Raw genomic sequence first — 25,009 nt, forward strand, 5'->3', positions numbered from 1 at the left:
AAAATAATTTGCCTACTTGGTGATAACTGTGGGCTAAGAAATACTCCACATAATTGACGAAGATGTGTTCTGTGTTTTTTATGGTTTATTCCTGCTGAGAGATGCTCTTTGCCCACAAACGGATGCAGGAAGACAGAGCGTTAATCAGTATGTCATACCCTGTTGGTCCTCAGCCCAAATCACTGCAGTCTGTAACTCCTGAAGCACATTTTTTAGCTTTATGGTGGGAGAGCTTTAGGCTTTAAAACAGCCAAGACTCTGGCCTAAAGTATCTTCAGAGATAACACCAAAGAAATATAGCAGCATGGTTAAATTTACATGCCATACAGTGTTGTCTTGCAGGAAAGTAGCATTCAGCTGGATAAAAGGGAGTCGTGTGTTAACTGCTGATGCTGTTCACAGCATATGGAAAGTGAAGAGTATTGTTTTCACATGTACATCACTATCCTTGAATGTGTGTGGTGTGGGATCCCTAAATATTTCCAAGCTCACGGATTTTCATTCTCATGTAAAATATAGGACTAGACTGGGGTGCATATCAGAACTGCCTCTCTGCCTGGCACCTTGCTTGCAATCTGTCTCTCATTTTGAGCAGAGTCTTCCCACTGGTTCTTAGTGCCCTTACATGTGCATCTCCTGTCTCAGACTGAAATTGTTTTATTCTCTCATTTTATCCTGCATTTATTTAGTGGGATCCCAGGGATGGGATCCTTGGAACCAGAATCATTGTAGCCCCTCTGCCAATAGCAAACAAGGGTGTGCAGCACCCTGAGGATGGGGACTGCATGCATTGCCCTGACTACACCATGTGCCAAGAAAGCACAAACCTCTCCTTTGGCAGTACTAGCTGGGGAAGGGGGAGCGCAGAGTAGTCACAGTCCTCTCAACTTGCTTGGTTAATTTTGCTCTGTTAAGAATGATTCATGCTGACCTAGAAAATGTAACAGGAATGGGTATGTCGGTTACCAGGTTACTGCTGTGCCTTGCAAAATCATAACAAGCTCTTTCCTGAGGGATGAACTTTCACTCCCTGCCCCAAGTGATGCTGTCCTCTGGAAGCACAGGGGTAACTGTAGTTTAAGCGGATTTAGTCACGGCACAGTTGAGACTGCCTATGGGGTGGAAATGACAATAACATCTGAGGAGATAAAAAGACCCTTTTGCACAAAATTCTAAGAAAGGTTTCCACAGGACCTCAGACTGCATCTCTCCAGCTGAGCATTGGAGATAAGTCACAGTAGGCTCCCAACACCCCCCAGAACCTCTGCAGCCACATTGCCACTTCCACAAACAAGATTGTCATGTGTTGTGTTGAACAGAATAGCAGAGTTTTATCTTTAAAGACAGAGGAAATGTGTTGGGCTCCACAGTAGTGATTATTACTGACATTAGTATCAGGTTGTCACCAGCATAGAATTCTTTGCCTGTCTGCCCAGGCAACTTTAAACAATAGATAGGAGGATTGTGGAGCTTGTCCATTTGCTTACAAAGTGGTGATAACTCTAAAACTCAAAAGGCACATTACAAATCTATAATTTGCCGCTTGGTCTGCTGCCAGAGCTCCTAACCTTTTGTCCCATAGACATAATTTTCTAGGGTTTTGTGTTAATCTGGTTCAAGAGCACTGCAGCAAAGCAGAAATTGAAAATTTGAGAACTAGCAAAAAAAGACGGAAGGTTTTCTGATCTCAAGTAAACAGCACTAAAGCTATAATACAAAGTATTTTTTTCCCCATACTTAAAGAGGGATTTTCTAACTAATCTGCATTTGTCATGGAAGTTGGAGGATTTCTACCATTGTGCTACAGACCTAGGAGACCGCATTGCAGAATTTACTTTCCTCCCTACAGACTATACCAGTTCTTTGTTTTGATGGTGATAGAAAAAAGGACAAAAAAGGCTGAACACAGGCCAGGAAGGGCTATATACTCTGGGGCTGCAGAGTAATTTGTAGCACAGGTTTATTTGCCTTTGTTCAGTTAACCTCTGTTGGCAAAATCCTGCCAGGTCTGAAGGAGGCAGAGTAGTGTCCCATTAAGTGATAACCATATTATTATCTCCCCAGTGAGCCTGAGCTTTAAGAGTCTAACACCTCTCATTTCAGGGTAGCTGAGTACTGCCCATTTTCTGTTGGAAAATGACAGAAATCATCTGTGTGTGGGAAAAGTGGCAGTAAAGTATTGTACATGTAAGTTCAAAATCTGGATATTTTGGTGTTTCTTTCTTTCTTTTTTTTTTTTTTTCCTGATGCTACTAAAAATAGCATTACGTATCCTGAGATCCTAGCTGAGGAAAAAAAGAAACACTGAAAAAACTGCAGAAAACTGCAAGATATTGCACAAAACTGCTGGAAGTTTTTTCTCATTGCTACTGTTTTGGTTATGATTCAGAAGTTTGACTTGTAAGGCAAGTTGGTATTTTGTTCACCAAAACACTTTATAGTGATTTGGACAATGACTGCACAATGATCTGAGAGCAGATTTAGCAGGAATAAGTACACTGAGTCCTGCAAGCAGTACATTTTCTATCATTGCTGGCAGTGTCCCAGCACTATTCAAAGCATTCACACCATGAATAAGAAGGGCTGGAACTGCAGTATTTACAGGTGAGCTGACCTGTGGCATGCTCAGCCTTGCACATCCCCAACCCGTGCACAGTTTATGCAGAAGAACTTGATTCCTCACGTATGATCAGGCTCTTTCCCTGCATAGTGCATGCTTGCGTGCAAATAGCATAGATGAGAGGCAAATCCAATCATGACCACAGGGTCAGACTTGCATTTCCCAGCACAGCCTGCGTATCACTTGAAATGTTGTCCTACACCAAGAAACAGACAGTTCTCATGTTGTCTGTGCTAAGTTAAAACTAGCACACAAACTCTGGTGTTTGCAGATGCTCAGCACGTCTGAAAAACAAGCACTTCATTTTGGTGCTTGTATACAACTGCCTTAGGGGTCTCATTTCAGAAATGCCATTTGCAATTTTAGTTCTAAATATTTTATCTATTCCCCTTAGAAGGAGCTGTGCAGATTAAATACAAAATGCTTGTAGAATCCTCAGATAAGATGCACTACTGACATAGAATGTATTGTTAATTATGATTAATTATTATTATTCTGCTGGCTGACAGGCATCTGACTGACAGATACTTTCTAATCCCTATTCTCTCCCTAGATTTTCTTTCTAATTAGTGTCCTCTAGAAGCTTGTAATCACATGCCATGCAAATGAACCGTATGCTATTTAGCCAAATAGATTATAGTAGACTGGGTGACTTCCTCTGTCACAAGCAAGCTAGAGAAAAAGAAACAGAGAAAAATTACACGATGTAAATTGTTTTCTCTTGCGGAAAAGAAAGGAATCAGCACAGCTCTGAGCAGAGGCATGGCACAAAGCGGGCGGATGGTGTTGCGACGCAAGAGTGAAGCTGCCCTCTGCAGGTTATTCAAGCACAACAAATCAACTCAGCACCTACAGCGTGTAATGAAGTGGGATATTCAGAAATATGGGGAATAAATGGCTTCCTACTATGTTGCTACATATTATCTTAACCTGAAAACAAACAAACAAACCATCAGGACAATCTGGAAGATGTGCCATCACCATTTTCCAGCGGGATACCCTCCATACATCCAAGCACTGGCCCTGGAGACAAGGTCAAATTCGAGGGGATGTCTCAGTCTGCCCTGCCTTGGTGCTGGCTTGGACCACTTTGAGCCACATGAACCCTGTGCGCAGGAGCTCTGCAGGCAGGTGGCAGCAGGCAGACAGAGCTACAGGGAGTTTTGCTGCAAGTGCTTTCCCTTCGCACCCCCATACAAGGTCCTGCATAAAAGAGTGTGGAGCCTCTGACACCCAGGGCATTTCCCAAATAGTTTAGAAGTGGCTCTTCCCCCTTTCTGGCTTGCGCATCCCCAGAATGGCAGTGGCCCAGTTGCTTCTTGCTACAGAGCTGATGCTAATTTTCCTTCACCTCAGAGAAGACAGAGTTGCTGCTAATGACTAAGAACACTCCATACTTCCCTGTCTGAGGAAAATGCAGTGCAGAGTCCCCGATAGTCACTAATACCTCTCCACTCACTGACGACCCTACCCTGTCACTAACTCCCAACCTAATACCACCTAACCACCTATTTGCAACCACTTCTGAACCCTTCCGCAAGCCCTCCAGCACACCCATAGCTTCCAGAGATGCTGCCATGTGTGTTTCTCCAAAGCACTTCTCTACTTGCTCCAGTGCCTGTGTCTTTCTCACTGAAGCTCTGGCCCAGCCATTCATGTCACCACACATGAAAGCAGGTCAGAGGATACACAAAACTTACTTTGCTGCACTATCTTTCAAGTTGAGCAGTACTTCTAATGTAGTTAGTGTGCACAGGCATGGGCAGAGGGACTCTTGAAATAAAAGGGGTTTGAGGAAGCATGGAGGAAGAGGGAAGAAAGAACAAAGCTGGGAGCTATTTAAGCCAGTTGGATCCGTCCTGTAGCCAAATGTGAAACACAGACTGCCACAGAGGTGTGGACAAGTAAGAACTGTTTTAGTCACATTGCATGTAGGCCTGTTCTTTATCAAGAAAGCTTACAAGCTCAATGTCACCAGCAACAGCAACTGCCTGCCAAACCCCCTGAAGCCACAGCTGTCACATCACAGGCTTGTTACAAGCTGTGCTGTTGTAGAAGTGGAGATGGCTGCTGTCAGTCGTTGTCCATTCGATGTCTCTACATTATGTTACTCTTGTTTCAGCTCTTGGTGAGCTTTCCCTTCTGGGTGCTTACTAGATAAGCTGTAAAAGTATCAGATATTCATTCCCATATGCTCTTGGGTCTGCAGGTCTTGAAAATGCTTAAAGATCTTTTCCAGGTCTTGCATGTCAAGGTACGTAGTTCATGTGCATGCTTACAACACAGAACAAGAGAACAGCTGAGGTTTGCAGGGACCTCTGGAGGTCATGTGGTCCAACCCTCCTACTGAAGCAGCATCAGCTAAAGCCAGTTGCCCAGGTCCGTGGTCTGATGGCTTTTGAATATCTAAGCCTTCTTTTTGAGACTCCCACCCAGCTGCTTAGACACTAGAAGCAATGATGTCTCTCCCTTGAATTCCCAGTTCTCCCTCCAGTTCTCAATTCACCTCTTCAGGAACATGTAGTAGTGGAGTGTGTCACGATGTCTCACATATTCCCTCACGACTCCACCAGTTTGTCAGAGTCAGTGGGGTCTCTTGAAGCTGTAAAACTTGGTGACCAAAATAGAATAGTGCCTGCTATATTAAGTACAAAGGCTCCTACCAGATGATTTTCATGTTCAACAAGCACTCTCTGATAAATCTATTCTGGGGTAGGAACCAGCTTGTTGCCTGGAAGATAGGACTTCAGGTAGCTTCCCTGTTATGGCAGCCTGGTGTCTCCAGTACCCAAGATTACAGTCCAACATGGGAGGAAAACAGCAGCAGATATTCAAAACGCAATCCAGTTCAACCAGTGGTTATGCATGAAGAGCCCCCAGGGAAAAGAAAATAAATTATAAACTATACATAAATAGCTTCCCCAAATGTTCTACGTGCACAGATTTTGTGGGAAGGTTGCATAGCTGACACTCCTGGTACTGATGCCATGTAATGAAAATATGACATGCAGCCATGCACTCCTAGATCCCAAGCCCTCCCAACCCATGTTAAACCAGACCTATATCCAGTCAGGCTGGAGGGCTCACAATGCTTACCAGTGTGGCCAGCATGGTGCACAGGCAGGGAGCACATACTGTGCATACCAGAAACATTGATTTTGATCACTGAGTCCAGCTGCAAAAATTGGCAAGAATTGAGGAGATGTTTGCAAGTAAGAAGAGACAAAATTCTAGCCAAGCTATAACTGGTAAACCTGAATGAGAACAAGGAGTGAGCTAAGCTCTCCTTCACCTGAGTAAGTGATGCCTGGAAGTGGTTCAATGACACAGTAGGCATTTTTAAGCACCAGGCATATATACTTGTCAAGATTGCTTCATGACAAAAAACAGTGCCAAGACTTCTGATCTGCCTGCCACTGAAATAAAACTCAACTCATTTGAAGTCAAATGGGGAAAATGGATGACCCGGGGAATTACAGACCAGTCAGTCTCACCTCCATGCCTGGCAAAATCTTGGAGCAGATTCTCCTGGAAGGCATGCTAAGGCACATGAAAAACAACAAGGTGCTTGGTGACAGCCACCATGGTTTCACTATGGGGAAATCCTGCCTGTCCAATTTGATGGCCTTTGATGATGGGGCTATGGAACTGATGGACGGGGTAGAGCAGTTGATGTCATCTACCTGGACTTGCGCAAAGCATTCGACACTGTCCCACATGACATCCTTGTCTCTAAATTGGAGAGACATCAATTTGATGAATGGACCACTCGGTGGATAAAGAACTGGCTGGATGGCCACACACAAAGAGTTGTGGTCAATGGCTCAATGTCCAGCTGGAGACCTGTAACAAGTGCTGTCCCTCAGGGATTGGTGTTGGGACTGGTCTTGTTTAACATCTTTGTCGCTGACATGGACAGTGGGATTGAGTGTGCCCTCAGCAAGTTTGCCAATGACACCAAGCTGTGTGGTTCGGTTGATACGCTGAAGGGAAGGAATGCCATCCAGAGGGACCTTGACACGCTTGTGAGGTGGGCTGCATTAAGTTTAACCATGCCAAATACAAGGTCCTACACCTGGGTCAGAGCAATCCCAGACACAGCTACAGGCTGGGCAGAGAAGAGATTCAGAGCAGCCCTGCAGAGAAGGACTTGGGGGGGCTGGTCGATGAGAAAATGAACATGAGCCAGCTTCAGTGTGCGCTTGCAGCCCAGAAAGCCAACCGTATCCTGGGCTGCATCAAAAGGAGTGTGACCAGCAGGTCAAAGGAGGTAATCCTGCCCCTCTGCTCTTGTAGGACCTCACTTGTAGTATTGTGTGCAGTTCTGGTGTCCTCAACATAAAAAGGACATGGAACTGTTGGAACAAGCCCAGAGGAGGGCCATGAGGGTGATCAGGGGACTGGAGCACCTCCCATATGAAGACAGGCTGAGAAAGTTGGGGCTGTTCAGCCTGGAGAAGAGAAGGCTGCGTGGAGACCTCATAGCAGCCTTCCAGTATCTGAAGGGGGCATATACGGATGCTGGGGAGGAACTTTTCATTAGGGACTGTAGCAACAGGACAAAGGGTAATGGGTTAAAACTTAAACAGGGAAGTTTAGATTGGATATAAGGAAGAAGTTCTTTACTATTAGGGTGGTGAGCCACTGGAATGGGTTGCCCAGGGAGGTTGTGAATGCTCCATCCCTGGCAGTGTTCAAGGCCAGGTTGGACAGAGCCTTGGGTGGCATAATTTAGTGGGAAGTGTCCCTGCCCATGGCAGGGGGGTTGGAACTTGGTGATCTTAAGGTCCTTTCCAACCCTAACTATTCTATGATTCTACGATTCTATACTTGATCATGTATAAGGTCTACATCCTTCAGAAGAGCTGTACCAGCTGAGGTTTAGCCTCTGTTTACCAGGGACTGGATTCACTCTGTCCTACCACTTCCTAGTAATTTCCTTACTCTATAGCCTTGCTTCAACAAGAGTGTCTGTGATAGGGTTTTTTATGTATGTACTCTGTGCATGTCTATTTCCCTACTGTGCTCTAGAATACAAATTTAAACCCACACCATGCTCCAGCATCAAAGGTGTATAAGGGAAAAGTTTCCATCTGTAGCATAAACAAACTAGACAAAGCCTCGAATGTGATGTATGGAAGCTGTGGCTTCCATACCGTTTCATTCAGGAGGGAATGAACATTGCACCCTGTTTCCCCCTTCCAGCTGTGTGCAGCCCTGCTCAGTTGAGATTCAGAAACAGACTCCTCTCTATTAAGTAAGAAAATTATCATCAACATTTTATCAAATTCTTTTCTCCAGACTTCCTGTTAGAAGCCAATAAAAAAGGGACTAGGGGCAGGGAGAGGTGAAAGGGGTCTTAACATTGCATAAGCAGAAATCAACTTTCATAATGATGCCTGATGGCCCAATAATTGATACAATCTCTTAATGCATACACTCTTGTCATGGCAATTAGATTTAAAGTCTAAGCATTTCTGAACTTTTTGCCAGGAAAGAGTTGGGAAATTAATAAAGGCAAATTAACTATTTGTCCCCATGGCTTCTGATGTAATTCACTATTAATGTCTTCTTAAAGCTCAGCTCAGATATATGCCCATGTTCTTCACATGCCACATTTCTGTTCTGATTAAATATCAAATTATTTTAAATATCAAAATGGTTCTGCATTTCTGAGCTCTGTTCTGAGTTGTGGGAGAAGAAAATCATGGACAACTTCTGGTCATGCACATATGAGTTTTACATGATGACAATATCACTGGCTTCTATAGATGTAACCCCAATTTACACTTCAGTAAGTGAGGGAAGCCAGACTCTATGCCATGGAAGATACCATATTACTGTACCACAACCCAAGTGTAGGCTTAGGAAAATAATCAGAAGTAAAGAAAGATGTCTTTTTGCCAAACTGGGCACCAGACACAGTGATTCAAGTGGATCAATTCCAAAGATCAGGAAATCAGATGTTTATAGCCATTTATTTATTCCTGTCTTTTTCCCCACGTGACAGCATAGCCGCAAATAGCTCATTTAACAAATTCCACAAGACTTATTTGCTTGGCTCCACAGGGACACCGTAACTCATCGATTTACTCAACAAGTTCTTGATCTGGTGAGTGATACGTTACCACCTGACAGCAGTGTGTCAGGGTGAAAAGAAGTACCCTGCAGCTGAATGCAAGAGGGTCCAGAAACATGGAGGCAAAAATAATTGAGCTAAAATAATGAGGAATGAAAAGGGGGGGAATGTGAGGAAATGCCCCACTGTGCTCCACATTTAACATCTGAGCTCTCTAAGGGCCAATTGTGTGGCCTTGGGTGGGTGCCACAGCAGCACATGAGAAAGAGCAGGGAGTAGCAATGTGGCTACAGCTGGGAGCAGCTTGCCTGCTCAGCTGTATTTACTGTGGGACTGGCTGCAGCCCCAGTACAGTAGGGTCAAGTAAGGGAATTGCAGTGAAGGCAAGGGGCTGCTGGCCCTGTAGCTTAATGAGGCTAATTATTCCCTTTCCCACAGAGCTGGGCAGAAGGGCTTGGAAAAGCAATTGTGTTTTGCCTCTTTCTTTCTGAGAATGAGGTACCGCTTAGACAGCCTGGGGAAGCTGATTATTGCTTTCCTCTCAGTGCTCCGCCTAAAGAGGAAGAGCCTTTGTCATCTAAACACAGTGGAAAGAAGAAAGAAAGTCACAGCACTCAGAAGTCCAAAGAAACACCCCTACACTGGTCCTTTTTGCTCAGGATACAGGATCAGTACAGACTTTACAATGTACTGCAGGTGAACTGACATGGCAAATGGGAAATGGGACCTGAATGAGATCCAGAGGATTAGACTGAAGCAAGGAAACTCAAGGGAAATTGCAAGAGAAGCTATTGAGGATGATAAGAAGAAAGAGGCATTTGGTAGTAGGAGAGCCAATTGTGTGCCTGGAGAATAGCCACCCTTTTGTAAGGATGGAGCTAACAGAACGTGCCTGAAGCAAACGTTCATGGTATTACTGAGATGTTTGACAATTTAGTCAGGGGAGCTCAAGGTGAAAGCAAAAGCTATCAGCACTGTGTGTGCTGTGGAAAAAAAGGGAATGAATGGTATCTTCTATTTGTATCACACTTTTCATCCTGAAGGATTCCAAAGCACGCTGCAAACCAGGTATGGAAGTGACTTCTGCCTTTGCTGAGATATGGATAACAGGGATGAAACACGCCAAGTCTTTTAACATCTGAAACCAGCACTGCTGGAGAGCAGCTTGGGAAAAGGGGAGAGACGGGTAGGCATGAATCAAAATATAAAATAATAATTTTCTAGGCAAGGACATGGAATAACAGACCAAAAAAAAAAAAAATCTGTATTTTTGGAAGTCTTCATTATACTAATGCAAAAAGACAGTAATGAGGACCCATGCCTGACTGACTCTGGGTGCTGCATGCACACTGTGACAAATAACATTCTTGCTCACAGTTTCCCAGGAAAGGGACTAGATACATGACTAAAATCCAGTTAAAGAAATGTTCTTGAATATAGCCTGTTGTTCTCCTATGAGAATAAAATCACTTAAAATCCTTTTAATTTTCTTGACAAAGGATGCATGTATCTATCTACCACTTTTGAGGGATGTATTCCATTTTAGTTTACCCTGAATATATTTTTTATAAACACATATTCACAGGAAGGCGAGTGCAGCTGAAGAGGATCTGCTTTCTTCATAAAAAGGAGAAGGGCATTGAATGAGGTTTGATCCATCAGTTTCATGTGTAATTGTCCTTTTTTGTTACTGAAATATCCTGGGCACCCAAACCACACAGCAGATATAAGCTAATAGCTACTGTGGCCTCACATGCTAATATATTCACTTTTTAAACAGCCTTGCAGAAACTAGTGCATATTTTACAAGTTCAGCCATTAAATTTTGCCTTCCCAATTTATCATAATGATAGATGAGAATATTTAGCAAGGTTTTATTTGCTGTGGGAAAAAGAGGCAACATTTTCTAGGTCATTTTAAGAATATCTTTAGACAGTGAGGAATTACAGGTAAAAAACACATAATGGTGACAACTGAGTTGATGTTAATCATAATCCATACGCAGGTGTCTTTATGAAAAAGTGTGTGACAACTGATAAATGCAGCAGCTTTCATCTACATCCCATTAAACTCCTAAGATGCAGCAAGGGTCCAAGCCAATCTTGTTTTCTGTTTTCCGCACGATAAGATCCAAAGTTCTGCAGAAACAAATCTTCCTGGTCAAAGCATACAAGGTATTTAAAGTTGTGGAAAATGTAATTTTAAGCATAAAAGGCATAAACCCCTCATACTGAGATTAAAACTGGAAAATTCCATTTTTATTTATTAATTGCTTAAACAGCTCTAGCAACAACACGGGGTTTTGTTTGGGGTTTTTTTTTTTTTGCCTGTAGATGGCGCAGTAGGGCAGCAAAGGTACTAAGTTCTTCCTTAAGTAAAGATTAAATTGCGTTTGAAAGCTAGTCATTACCAGATGCTCATAGTTTAGAAACATTTTTCCAGTCTAAAATTTGTAGCAAGATTTCCACCCAACATAAAAATAGCAAGGAAAGCCCAGAAAATAAAGAAAATGCCTTTGGTTATATATTTTTTATTTTTTTTTAATTAATGATATGCTTTTAATTTCTTTCATACAGCAGTAGCAGTGTGCCTATCCAAACAGGCTTTGGGCACCAAACCAAACCACCCACAATTACCAGCGTTAAAAGAGGTAATATCTTGACCTTTCTCCATTAGCAGAATTTTTAAAGGCCCTTGAGATTTTGCAAGGGAAGATACCCTGTTACTGACAAACTAAAGTATGGAACCATCGAATCACAGACTGGCTGAGGTTGCTAGAGACCTCTTAACATCATGTATTCCAACCCCTGCTCAAGCAGGGTCAGCCAAGGTAGGTTGCCTAGGTCTGTGTCCAGCCAGGGTTTGAATGTCTCCAAGGACAAAGACACCATGACCTCTTTGGGCAACCTGTACCAGTGTTCCGCCACCCTCACAGGACAAAAAGTGTTTTGTTATATTCAGATGGAATTTTATCTGTTTCAGTTTGTGCCTGTTGCTTCTCATTCTGCCAGTGAGCACCACTGAGAAGATGCTGGCTCTGTATATAAAGCTCTGTAGCAGCAGCAGAATACCTGTGAGATGGCTTAAAATTTCCATGGAGAGAATCTCACTTTCTTCTGCAGTATGTAGAACTTGGATGTAATTTAGAGAAATAGCAGTTCACAGTGGATAGTACACAACAAGCTTTGTCCGATTTAAATAAAATCTACAGACCTTTTTTGTAACAGTGAAGCCCTACCATAAACCAAACAGGCCTAGTGCATGGCCATAAGCTCTACCACACAACAGTCCGTACTCTTTATTTAATATCATGCTCTGTTGGACAACTTAGACAAGCAGCACTCCTCCAGGTAGTCTGAGGACAGTTCAGGGAATAGCACCAGACTGTTTCCAATATGCAGTATGAGTGAAACCCCTTGAAGCTCACATATGGCATCTAAATGGCTATATGTGAGAAACATTCTGTCCCTTGCCTTGCAGGGACAGAGACTGGGTGTTGTCCATTTTATTTATCAGCACAGACAGACTCTTAGATGTGTATCATAAGCCAAGGAAGGTCAGAGTCTCATTAGTTATTAATTGCTGTGATTACTTCTAATTAGCACTTGAAACCTGCTGAAATCAAATGGAAATGGATACTGTCACTTACTCCTAAGTAAATTGTACCTTGAATGAGACTGTCCTACTGACAGTGGGGGCCTGGGATTCAGCTTATGATCAATGGTCTACCCTAAGTTCTTTAATGAAATTACTTATGGCAAACGAGTCTCTTCACTTCATAACAAAAGATCTTCATGCATGTAGCTGAAGTCTGCTTGTCACAGCTATGTTAGGTTAGGGGTGTCAGCCCCACTCCTCCCATTTCTGGTTGCTATCAAAGCCAGCAAAATCCTTAGTGTAGATGCTGTAACACTAGTGATAGTTCAGAAAAAAAACCAAACCCTTATTTCTACAGCCAAAAGAAATCTTCCCCTTGCATTTGCAGGGTTTGCTGAGTTAGGTCTCTTGATCCATCCACTGGGAAATGTTATTCAGCGTAAACAAGGCCCAAATTCAAACAGAATAATAAAAGCAATTTACATCTCTCATAAGAAAAAACAGGCTCTTTCATCAAACATACGACTTCTCCTTAACAGTGAAAGATCTTTACGATCACAGAATCACAGAATAGTTTGGGTTAGGAGGGACCTTAAAGATCATCTAGTTCCAACCTCTTGCCATGGGCAGGGGCAGCTTCCACAAGACCAGGCTGCTCAAGGCCCTGTCCAACCTGGCCATCACACATGTCCTACAGCATGTTGCTCTTTCCAGATACGGGATTTTGCTGGGAAGTTGACACAGTTTGTGGGAGTGCTTGCCAGCTGAGCAATACATTCGCTACTGCTCACCACATTCCTTAAACATGCATGTTAATTTATGCTACAGGATGTCTGTATGGAGTTATATGAGGCTATAGTATTTTCCTAGGAACCACAGCAAGGAAGTCAGCATGGGCCATCAGTTTTGTCAGCTGTGCGTGTGCTGTAACCAGAGTTTCTGTTGATAAATAATGTCAACCTTATTAAACATTCATCCTAGAGATGTTTCTGGTGCTCAGAAGTGCTCATAGTTTAAGGTTATCACTGAAAGCCTTTTTCAATACCAAGGAGTTAGTGAGGAAATTGCTCTTATTTAAATTAGAAGAAAACCAAGCATGGATAACATGGGTGTTTTTAGTGCCATATGCAATTAACCTGGTACACCACAAATGACTGACCTCCAGCTGGACTTCAGGTCACTGATGACAACCCTTACAGTACAGAAGTTCAGTCAGTTTTCAGTCCACTTCATGGATTTTTCAGCTAGTCTACATTTCATCAGTTTGTCTACGAAAATGTTATTGGGATTCTGTCAAAAGGCTTGCCAAAGTCAAAATAAACAATATCCACTGCTCCCCTCATCCACTGAACTAGTTATTTCTACACAGAAGGTAATCAGGTTAGCCGAGCATGATTTTTATCTTCGTAAACTCATGCCAACTACTTCCAGTCACATTCTCTTCCTTCATATGCTTGGAAATGCTTTCCAGGATTATTTGTTCCATCCCCTTCCCAGGCACTGAAGTGAGGCTGACTGGCCTGTAGTTACTAAAACTGCATACAGCTTGGCTGAATAACTCTATTCCATAACACAAACAGGTAATATGGGATTGCTGCAGGTGTAAAGAGGAATAGCAAAAATGCATAACAAGGTGATCTTCATTTCTGGTTGTGATAACAATGTGATTCTTCAGAAAGGATACTTAAAAAGGCAGAGTTTATTCAGCAAGAAACTATAGTTTTAATTAGAGAAAATACATCATCTTGAAGTTAAGAAACTGGAGGACTTCAAACTCTGTAAATTTTCCAGAACACAAGAGCTGATCTAAGAGACTCAACTCTTCTGTTAATGTGTACATGTGGAAAAGACTGGATATTAGCAGAGAGAGAAAAATAGCACCATGAGTTCTGTGAGTAGAGGCTAAAAATACCACAAATGAGAAACAGCATGAGGCATGGATTTTCTGGGGCTTACAAGTATCACTGCTAGCCTCCATCTCCTACTCCCCATGACGGCGCTGACCTTTTGAATTCACAGTGCAGCGCAGTGGCTTCTTTCTTTCTTCTCAGCATCACATGCCTGCCATGAGGGCAAAGAGAAGACATGGTGCCAGGCACAGACAGAAGGCATTTGTTTTTTCTCCATTCTCAATACTCTGCTACAGGCATGTCACTTTCACAGACCCATTCTCATCAGTACTCTCTGCTCCTGAACAAAATGTTAATTTATTGCTGAACAGTAAGTGGTGGGAGATGTGGCTATCTGTCTGAACGATAAATTTTAGCAGTTCTGGTATGTTGTTGAAGCCAGTGAAAAAAAAACACACTAAGTGAATGGCTTCTGTTATGCAAATTAGGCTAACTGTAAAGTGTGTTCCACTATAATATTGCTATGGGAAATACCCACAGTCACAAGGCACTCCTGCATCACCTGGAGTTATGAAGCCTTGAGGCTTCCTAGAAACCACATTCAAAACTGCAGGCACTTAAATGCCCTGCCTGATGTCTAAAGCCTGGGCCTCATAATTTGGCGCATTTAATTATCTGGGACACTTGGGCATAGAGGTGTAAAAGAGCTATTCTGGAAGCAGGGTGTTGACCAGACGTGTGCAACTTCCAGATAATGAAGAGAGCACTGCCTCATCCTGCAATGCAGCTGAGGAAGGGAAGCCAGCCACGACCCTCCCGTGCTTCAGTTTCCAGCCACTGACAAGGCTTAGCTCATGTGAATTCCAAAGAAGTCCAAATCTTACAGCCCACTGGCTTCATAATTAATTAGACTTTAAGGCTCAAAACTCCCATGAAAGTCACCTTTGATATTGATCATATTGATCTCTGTGCCAATGTATGTACATGGACCCAGCATGTGTAATCCTGTTGCTATGGTGGTTTTGCGGCTGCATGTTGAACAGTGGCTAGCCATTGAAAACAGATGATATAAAGTCACAAGTCAGGCTCCTCCATGCTATGGAGGGCAAGAAAAAAAACACCTCCCTGTTGCTTCTCTAGATGTACTAAAATAGGACACTGTTGTGTAGAAGCAGTTCCAGGTGGCTGCTGCTGTGGCTGCTCTCCTATGACCAACCAGCTGCACATTTCTCAGCGTTTATAATGCCAAAAACATGTACCAGCCCTTTGCTCTGCAGGCAGGTGGGAACCAGTTCTGACAGTCCCAGGAGCTGGGCAATGATCAGTTGTACCAGAGGATGCTGGTCAAGGAGTGGGCTAGGCTTTGGCTGAGTCGGGTTTCCACCAGAACCCATGAAGACCAAAGGCTGCCCCGTTACATCGTTGGAGGCAGAGTTTGGGGCCGTGCAGCAGCCGCTCTAAAAACGTTGGGGAGCGCCGCCAGCCTCTGTCGGTGAGGCCGCCCCAGGGCCGCCCCTGCTCCGGACGGCGGCTGGTCCGAACCGTCGGTCCTCAACCGTCGCCCGGAGCGGTGAAAAGTGGGGAGAGCGCAAGATGTAAACTCAGCCCCCAGCGACCGCCCGGAGCGCCGGGCTCCCACACGGGGCGGCCGCCCGCTCAGTCACATGGAGTTGCCATTTCCTCTGCCCTTGCTTTGCCCTTAAGGAGGCTGTGCTGCCGGTGGTGCCCGCGCCTCGCTCCTCACGGGCGGCGGCGGAGACGCGCCGTGTCCCCGTTTCCCCCACTCCTCCATTGCCACACACAGAGCGCCCAGCCCGGCTGAGAGGCAGGGGTGGCTGCGGCGGGATAAAGGGCAAGGGGTGGCCGGCTGCCCAGCTAAAAACAACCCTCTCCTCATAAAGCGATGGGGCCTGGGCCGCGCCGCCGCGCTCCCCGAGCCCTATAAATAGGCTTCTTGCGCTGCCCGCGGGCTTTGGCCGGTGCGGCTCTGCAGGCGGCGCGGTGCAGCGGAGAGAGCGCAGCGGGACCGCCGCCACCGCCGCCAGGAGAGCCTCGATCCCCGCACCCCGCCACCCCAGCAAGATGCCCCGGGTAGACGCAGACCTCAAACTGGACTTTAAAGATGTCCTGCTCAGACCTAAAAGAAGCAGCCTCAAAAGCAGATCAGAGGTGGGGGCACTCCAACCCAGCATGCTTTTCCCCGGTCTCAGAGCCTAACTTCCTTAACCCCCCTCCCCCCTGCTTTATTTTTATTCTCCATTCTAACGTAGCTGTGCCCTCCCCGAGCGAAACGCCCTCTCCGTGGCTGGGGGGGATGCCGCCGCCGCTGCTGGGAGGAGGAGGCCAGGGTTGCGGAGCCTGCGGTGTGTGTCGTTTCTCCCCCCCGTCCCCCCGCCCTTTGGAGAGGCGAGCCCCGGCCCCGGCTCTGGAGCCGGTGCCGCACTGTCCTTGCCCCGCTCCTCAGCAAAAATAAAGGGGGGTGGGGGGGGTGGGGGGAAGAGGAGAAGGGCGGATTGTTTGCTCCTGACAGGTGCCTCTGCGGATCTCTGCGGCGCTGAGCGGGGGGTGAGCTCCGGTTTCTAGGGGGCCGCCTGCCGTGGGGGCAGCGGCGAACCGGCAGCTCTGCCAGCCCCCCTCCGGGCCGGGGGGGGGTGTCTGCTTATGCGCCTCGCATCTTGGGCAGGCAAAAGCGGGGGATGCGGAGTGACGGGCAACTTCGCTTTCAGCCCCGGGGGTCTCGGACAGTGCTGTTACAGAGGAACTGGCGTGCTTTTTCTGAAAAATACTGCTAAAAAACAACCAGCGAAAGTGCTGGGGAGTGCTTACCTCGGCACAGCGTACGCCGGGCTGGCATCCCATCAGGAGAAAACGTGGGGGGCGTTTCACACTCATTTGAGTTAACCCCCATGACCTTGCCTCCTTCTGCTGTGTGGGGATATCCCAGCCGTCCCCCTGTCACCAAGGCTGCCTGGGGCTCTGAGTTCCTGTTGGCCCAGGGCCACTGTTAGCTGGGATATTGCTGTAGTTACTTGTGAGCAGGGATCAGGAAAGACCCCAGGAAATCCCCTGAGGATTGCCTCTACAAAAAAAGATGGCTGCCTCGGGATTGAAGGTGCCTTCTCATTTACCTCGCGTAACCCCAAGGTTAGCAAAGGATTTAGCTTGACTAATGAAGGAATTATGTTGTGTTGGGGGATGGAAAGAGGATTAAACTTTTCTCCAGGGGAAGCAGAATTGTGAGAGAGACCGAGACAAATCAGGTGAGGTAAGAAAGACAAGACTGGAAAAGGAAGCAGGATAGTGATGTTTATTACAGGCCTATCGCAAAGGACTTTGAGCGCAACAAGTAAGCAACGCTTTCTGCAGTTACGAAAGTGTTTCCCATTGGAGAGCTCCTCTTGGTAGAAAGGTAATCTCGTAGTTGTTTTTAATTTACAAAGAACGGTGTCCCAGCTGAGTAACTCCTCTCGTTTGGTGCAGTTAACTGCACATAAGGCCTGCAGGCCATTTCTGGCAATTTGCTTGGTCCCTCTTCAAAATTCAGTGTGCTGGCCTGGCAAACAGGTGGGGCTGTGCTCCACCGAGTGACACATGCCTCCTTCAAGTGCAGTGTCCTGTATATTTAGCTGCTTGCAGGCAGTGGAAAGAAGGGCTGCTGGGAAGGGAAAACGATAGGAGGAACACGAGCCGATATGGCAGGGTTGGAACGGGTGCGTATGATGAACTGTTAAACCCTTTTCACATGAGAAAAAGTGCATGTCATGAGGCGAGTCAGTGAAAACCGATGAAGGTTAAGAAATTGGACACCATCACAGAGGCTGTAGCAACAGGAATAAACAGTGTCTGTGAAAGCCAGATCTAAAACGGACAGCCTCAGTCTGCTTCAAAACAAGAATATAAATAAATAGTTCTGGCAGAGGAACAGAGGCAGCAGACTACCGTGCCTGTTACCCGGCAAGCTGCTGCTTTGAACCTTATATCAGCAAGCGTCTGTTTCTCTGGTGTGAATGCCTTGTTTTGTGCAAGGGTAGTTTTTTATGCAGTAACTAGGATTAAGTCAGCTTCATAGAGAGGCGGTTTGGGGTGTTTGCAGCTCTTCTTGAAGGTCTGCCGTGTTTGTTGGTACTTGGTTTTAATTCTTTGTACTGTCTTCATTTTCCATGATCGCTTTCTCTTTTCAAACAGATACCAGAAAATTTGAAGCTTAAATTCAAGTGTCAAAATTGGCTAATGCAATGATTGAAGTTGGAGCAGCATTATCTGTCAGTGGAGTCTTGGTGCTCACGTACCAGCTATGCTTCTTTTTGCTGGACTTGCTGCTGCAGGCTGTCCATTCACCAGACAAGTGTCCTATAGAAAGTCTAGTCATTAATCTAAATTTGTAAATTCAGATAAGTCCAGGGAGCTTTAACAAAGCAGCCAGTACCCTAATACTTTCTTATGTCGAGGATCTAAGTAGGAGTTAGGAAATAAATCTCATTTTTTTCTTTCTGAAGAAACTTCTACTGTTGCTGAGTGATGGTATGAAGTCCTAGAGTCAGAAGTTATTTTCTTGTGATGCATAGAACAGCAAGCTATAAATTAGCTGTTGCTGCTCTGGAAAGAGATGAAGAGATGGCCAAAATTGCATCTAGAGGAACTAAGAAAAACCAGTTAACTTTGTGATGTTCCCCAGTATGTTCGTCTTGAGTACACAGTTCTGATGATCACTAAACAAGAACAGCATAATATGTTAAAATAGGTGCAGAAAATGGCAGCCAGGATGATCAGCAGTATTGACTGCTTTCTACATGAGATAAAAACAGAACATACTAGGACTGTTGAGTAGAAGGAGCAGCTGTAGAGGACATGCTAGAAGTCTGTGAAGTGAGGAGTGGAATGGAATAGGTGAAACTGGCTATTGACTGTCTCTCACAAAACAAGAAGCAGGAAGTACTGAATGTAAAATTATCATGCAAAGGATGTTTTAATGCAACATATGATTCATCTTTGAAATTTATTGCTATGAGATATTGGAGAGGCTAAAGGTGTGAAGGAATGGAAAATTCAGAAGGCAATTTCTTTGTCTATGAGTGGCTATTTATTACAGTGGACTGGGGGAGACCTGTGTCTTTGAAGGTCCCTAAACATCAGCTTCCTGGGACCTGGGAAGGTAGGCTATGGAAAGAGTCTTTCAAAACTTGACTCATTCTTAGGTTCCCTTCCCAGACATCTGGTACTGGCTCTTTGGAGAATGAGGGCACCCCATAAACACCTCCAACCAAGGGTGCCATTTCTCCTGCTCTTACAGAGCAAAAGCCTCATTAGGGGATACTCCACAGTTATCCCTCATAAATGCCTGCTCTTGCAGTATTATCAGTTGTGTTAAAAATTGCACGAAATTCATCTGGACATCTGGCTAAAAGAAATTATTTAAAGGCTAGAGTAAGTGGAGGTAAGAGTCACTAAAAGAGTAATGGCCTTCCATAGCTTTTCATTTTGCTTCACTCCTTTCTTCAGTGTACTCTTTTTCTCTACTTTCTTAAGTCCATTTGAAAGAGAAGTTTTTCCCTTGTAAAAATGTAAAGCAGTGGTTCTGATGCTGTTGTAAAACTGGTTATGTGATACTCTCTTTTTTTCCCCTTGGTTTTAGTTAATAAATAGGATTAAAGTGAAGCAAAACGCATTAAATTTTCATACCTCTTTCATACTTATGTTCTTCATACTATTTTCTCATGCTTGCTGCAGCAAAACTTCTCATACCCACAGTGATGGGTAGAGAATTGGGCTTCTCTGATAGTAAATGGAAAGAAGGATGAGTCTCCATTAAGATGTATCTTAGCGTGTTCACTGAAGTGACCCTTCCCTTAGGAGCTTATATAAAATGAGAACCCATTTCACAGTATATCACTGAGGCACCAACTTCTTTCTCTTACAGATAAGTAATAAACTTCCCCACCATATTAAACAATCATCATGTAGCCTACAGTATGACAGTGTTCAACATATGTTGTAAATAAATAATCAAAGTCTTATATTTTTTATACTGCTTCCTTTCTGGTGGTGCAGTTCAGATCTCTGAATGTTCCTGGATTAAAGCTGAAGTGAGGAGTAATAAAACTATGAAAGAGCCTTCATTTTTGCTGTTACTAAAGAGACTAACCTCACATCTTAACAGTGTGTGTTTCTTAGAGAGTTTTTACCCTCTTTTTGCAAGATGCTAAGTAGACCAGTGGGAACTGATCTAAATTTGATATTACCTCTTGCAAATGTAAGGAACAAAATGCCTGATTGTTTCAGGATGCTGAAGAAGAAATACCTTCAAAGTTAAAGGATGATGTAGTTGTAAGAAATTAACTTAGAAATTAGTAGCTTCATGGTTTTAAAAGCCAGGGTATGATTGGTGATGTTGTATGGCAAGAGTGCTGATAACTGTAGTCAACCTTGCTTACTTCATTATTGTCATTTATATTAGAGATTGGAACAAAGCCCTCTGCTTTCTGGACACAGGGGGAGTTCCAGTTCTGACTTCTGTGGAGCTGGGAATACAACTTGGGCTTTTCAGGCAGCCAAAGAAACAGCTGAGGTTACTTCTGTATAAAATAATCCACAGTCCTCAGTGACCTTTCTTTCCAGTCCCTTCTGACTGTGTGTTCTTTTTTTGCTTGTTTCCTTTTTTTTTTAATTTTTATTCTCTTTTTCTCCAGTGAGAACTCTTTAACACAGAAAACATTATTGTACTTCTGTATTTTCTTGCTTGGAAGGCAAAAGTTGTAGCAAAATAAATGATGTAATAGTAGAATGAAAGGAGGAAGAAGAGGAAATGCAAGGAAAATTAAGAAGCAGTATTTAAACCTGCTGTATCTGAAGTCAGCAGCAAAACTTGTGTTAGATTGGAGTCAGTTTCTTAAAAGAATGTGTGCCTATTCATTGCAGGTCGACCTTACGCGGACCTTCACCTTCCGCAACTCCAAACAGACATATACAGGAATTCCCATTATAGTGGCAAACATGGACACTGTGGGGACATTTGAAATGGCTGTGGTTATGGCAAAAGTAAGTCTTGGTTCTATTTTTGCAACAATTGGGAAGCCACTGGGTGATTGTGAGCAGCCCTTGTTAGTTTTTACCTATGTTTGTCGGTGAGCAGTGGGGCATGAGTTAAAAAATCCAGAACAAGAAGGTGGTGTTTCATTGCAAAGCAACTGTACTTTTACAGCTCCAGATAACAAGATAGTTTTTGGTGGAGATGCTTACCAGGAAGCTTCCATCTTGGGTATAACTCAGCTTCATGTGGAGTTTCTAGAACTTAGTTTTTGAGGTTTGCATTGTGAAAATACAGACCTTCCAGAGAAAAACTATTAACTGACAACATTTTTGAAAGTGGAGGTTACTAGATAGAGCTGCAGCAGTCAGGAGTCATGAGTTAACTAGCCTCTGTCCTCAAGACTCAGATTACTTTCTTGCAGTGCTTAAGCACATTCAAAATATTGGCTATAACTTCATGAAACACATCAGAAACATGATCCCGAAAGGTCAGCTAAGTGTGCTAAGTTACCTTTGAAAAGCTGTTTGGAGTGGCTTTGTCTGTTACTCACTGCTTTTTTTCAAGCAGGAGTAGCCTATACTTAAAATGGGAATTTCTGGTATCTTGTTATTCCACAGCGGAGGGAAAGATGTCTAACTTGGACATTAATATCAGTTTTCTTATTTTTGCTAGCATGCAATGTTCACTGCAATTCACAAGCATTATTCTTTGGAAGAATGGAAACTGTTTGCTGCCAATCACCCAGAATGCCTTGAGGTACATTTTCATACTGCAAATTATTATGGTTTATTGCTTTGTTCTGAACTCACATACACTGGAGTCTCTTGGGAATACTGTCAAATGAAGTTTTCAGGAATGAAGATATTTGCTGTTCTTAGATGCATCAAGGGAAGTGGCTTGTCCTGGTTTAAAAAGAATAGGTATGTGAGTCCATTATAAGTAGCATCTCCCAGTGATTAAATAGTGACTTGCTCTGTGACCTTGGATCTCTGCAGAGGATTTGTGAGCCAGTAGCTGTGGGAACTATTTTTCTATTGGAAAGAACTTACAGGAAGACAAAGGAGGAAGAAATCTGTTTGTTTCAAATGGTAGCTGACCCTGCTTGGGTAAGGGGTTGGACTATGCAGTCTCCAGAGGTCCCTCTTCCAAGCTCAACTGTTCTGTGATTCTGGATTTCAAGGGTGTGTTTGGTGAACTTAAAAGATCCAGATTCCACTCTTGTCAGTGCCACAGATTTTGCCATTTTGCTTTCCTGGAAATATACCAAGTAAGGACTTCTTCTGTGTTTGTGTTAATATGAGTACAGCTGAGCCTTCATTCACCTCAGGTGATCATAGTTGCCTATGAGAACCCTGTTGTGAATTAAGAGCTGATAAAAACGCTAATTTTGCTTTATTTTAGAGCCTTAAAAGGAAACAGAAGTGACATACTAATATTTGCAGAAGGGTATTTATTTTGTAGTATGTAATGTGATTTTCACTAGCTTCCAGCATAAGTTGTCCTAAGACTGTGTAGGTTAAGATACATGAAGTTTGTGTTTATGCCAATTTTGACAAGCGACTACTCCCTTCTGTTCTCCCTGTCTTTCTAGCATGTAGCAGCAAGCTCAGGTAGCGGAAAAGCTGATTTGGACAAGTTAACAAGTATTCTGGAGGCCATTCCACCTATCAGATACATTTGCCTGGATGTGGCAAATGGCTATTCAGAGCATTTTGTGGAGTTCGTGAAGTCTGTCCGTGCCCTGTTCCCACATCACACCATTATGGTAAGCGTGTAGCGAGGGTTGAGGGGGTGTGTGTGAATTCTGTCCAGGAATAGGGCCCACAGTGTGGTTGGTAGGAATCAGCACCTCTGTGGTAGCTCCATCAATCTCTGAGTGCTCATTTAATGAAAGGGAATAGAAGAGAGAAGTAAAAAGAGAAGGAAAGAAAGGTCTGAGTCAAAACACTTCCAGACAAGTGTGTGTGGACAGCTGTATTCAATACCCTTTGAATTCAGCAAGATGTTGACTCTGAGCCAAATGATGGCTGTTTAATAGCATGTTGCCATTGTCAGTTTTCCATTGTTGATAATTTCTGTGGGAATGTTCAGTGTGTGTTCTGATACAGCAGTTTGATGTGGCATGGCAGGCTGGGTGGATTCAAGTTTTTTTTTTACTACTTGCATCCTCCTTCCCACACCAAACATGACTTATAAAGTATATAGGTTTATTTTGGTGATCCAAATCAGAGGTTTGCTGTGGGAATGCATCAACGTTTCTGGACAATAGAGGCCAATGGCCATTTCATCTATAAGATCACTATGAAGGCAGCTGAATGTAGACTAATCTTTGCCTATGGTAAAATTCATAGAGGTGTGAACAGGGCAATTGTGGACAGGGTCATCAGGGAGCAAACCAGTCAATGCTGGGGCTTTTCATGTACCTTCTGTGATGTTACTATCCTTTCTTAGAGTGCTAATGCTGTATTTCCTTCGGCCCTTTTTTGCACTGAGAGTGTAGGATATTTGCATTGACACAGAACTCCTTACAGCAGAACCCTACTGCTCCTGCTTGTTTCCTAGGGCCCTAGGTCTGAATTTGTTCCATGAGAATAGCAGAAATTCTCAAACAAGCGGTAGACTCTTCATGAGATTACCAGCCTTTATTCAAGCAAAAAAAAACCCACAATCATGTGTTTAGGTAACACTTTCTCACTTTTTCATGCCAGACGCACAGCTTCACACATCTAAAGTAAATGTGAAGTAAAAATGGTCATATATGCGTACTCTGACTTAGTTCAATAGGGAACTGCATATTCAGGCAGCTCAGGGAAGAGTGCATTCGTTCCTCGCATGTCAGAGGAAATGTTCTTGCCTCTGAATGATGGTGGCATTGGAGAATGGAAGTGGGCTGGAATGCCTGTGGGGTTCTGGGTTACCATAAGCTAATGAATAGGCATCCTTCAACAGCTACTAGCAGATGTGGGAACCCTTTTGGTATGGCCATATTTTCCATGGCTTTGGGGAGAGCTTTTGGAAACATGAAATGATAGGTGTACGCTTTTTGAGCTTCCAACTTGATGTTCACTGCTAAGGAACAGGAAGGAGCTGTTCCTTTGCCTTCGATCTGAATTATTGTCCTTGGTGACATGATTACCTTAGTGTCTTTGACTTGAAGAGTTGTGGGAGGGAGCTTAAACCACATAGTTAAAAATAATAGATCTTCCAGTCAGAAGTGGAAAGAAAATAGTATGTCACCTCCTTCCCCATCTCCACACAGACTGCTAACTGAGGAGGGAACTCAACCAAGATGAACTGCGCAGAGGCCAACGTCAAAGTCGGGTATCATGCCCAAATTTTAGTCCAAGGTCCTTAACCCAGTTTCATCCACCTCCCACATCTGCTAAGCTACCTGTTTAGTTTCTCCGTTTCTGCGACTAAGGTTATTGCTACTTCAAGTCTATTGTTCTGACGGCACCACCTCCTTGGGTGCATCTACAGCCCTGACCTTTTCAGCTGCCTTCTTTGATTGTAGCTCCTTCCTCTGAATGTGGTTCAGTATGGCTTATGGTTTTTCACGTCCTGAACAGGGATAATTTCTATTCCTAAAAGCATGCTAACAAACTTGGGGTGTTAAAAAACCTTCTGTGTTCCAAAGCCTCCAGAGTCTGTGCCAGTCCCTGAAAGTCTCTGATTCAAGTAGGGACAGACATCTTAACCCCACTTCCAAATGAGTTGATTTTACGCTGTGTGCCAGAATGGTCTTCTGAGGCTATTCCTGGCTGAAATGCAGGCGCTCCTCTAGGCTTCTTTTTATGGTACTCTGGAAGACATGTCCTGCTCCTTCCTGTTCTGTC

The 25,009-nt window shown here is 43.9% G+C and overlaps 1 protein-coding gene across 2 annotated transcripts in view; it reads left to right on the plus strand.

Moving 5' to 3' along the window:
• Positions 1 to 25,009, plus strand: part of GMPR (guanosine monophosphate reductase) — a 463,469-nt gene that overhangs the window by 410,149 nt on the left and 28,311 nt on the right. Inside the window, exons 2-5 of one of the 2 annotated variants that reach the window (XM_061346483.1) lie at positions 15,734 to 16,315; positions 21,062 to 21,181; positions 21,846 to 21,929; positions 22,765 to 22,938. In XM_061346483.1, coding sequence (XP_061202467.1) covers positions 16,229 to 16,315; positions 21,062 to 21,181; positions 21,846 to 21,929; positions 22,765 to 22,938 — 465 coding nt within the window. In that variant the 5' untranslated portion in view covers positions 15,734 to 16,228. Of the gene's footprint in view, positions 1 to 15,733; positions 16,316 to 16,656; positions 16,677 to 21,061; positions 21,182 to 21,845; positions 21,930 to 22,764; positions 22,939 to 25,009 lie in introns of those variants that run through there. The other variant, XM_061346484.1, reaches the window with a different exon arrangement.

This window comes from Neopsephotus bourkii, unplaced genomic scaffold (genome assembly GCF_033783945.1).
Source record: "Neopsephotus bourkii isolate Nb327-2 ecotype Australia unplaced genomic scaffold, CSIRO-AGI_Nbou_v1 NB_272, whole genome shotgun sequence".
Classification (NCBI taxonomy): domain Eukaryota; kingdom Metazoa; phylum Chordata; class Aves; order Psittaciformes; family Psittacidae; genus Neopsephotus; species Neopsephotus bourkii.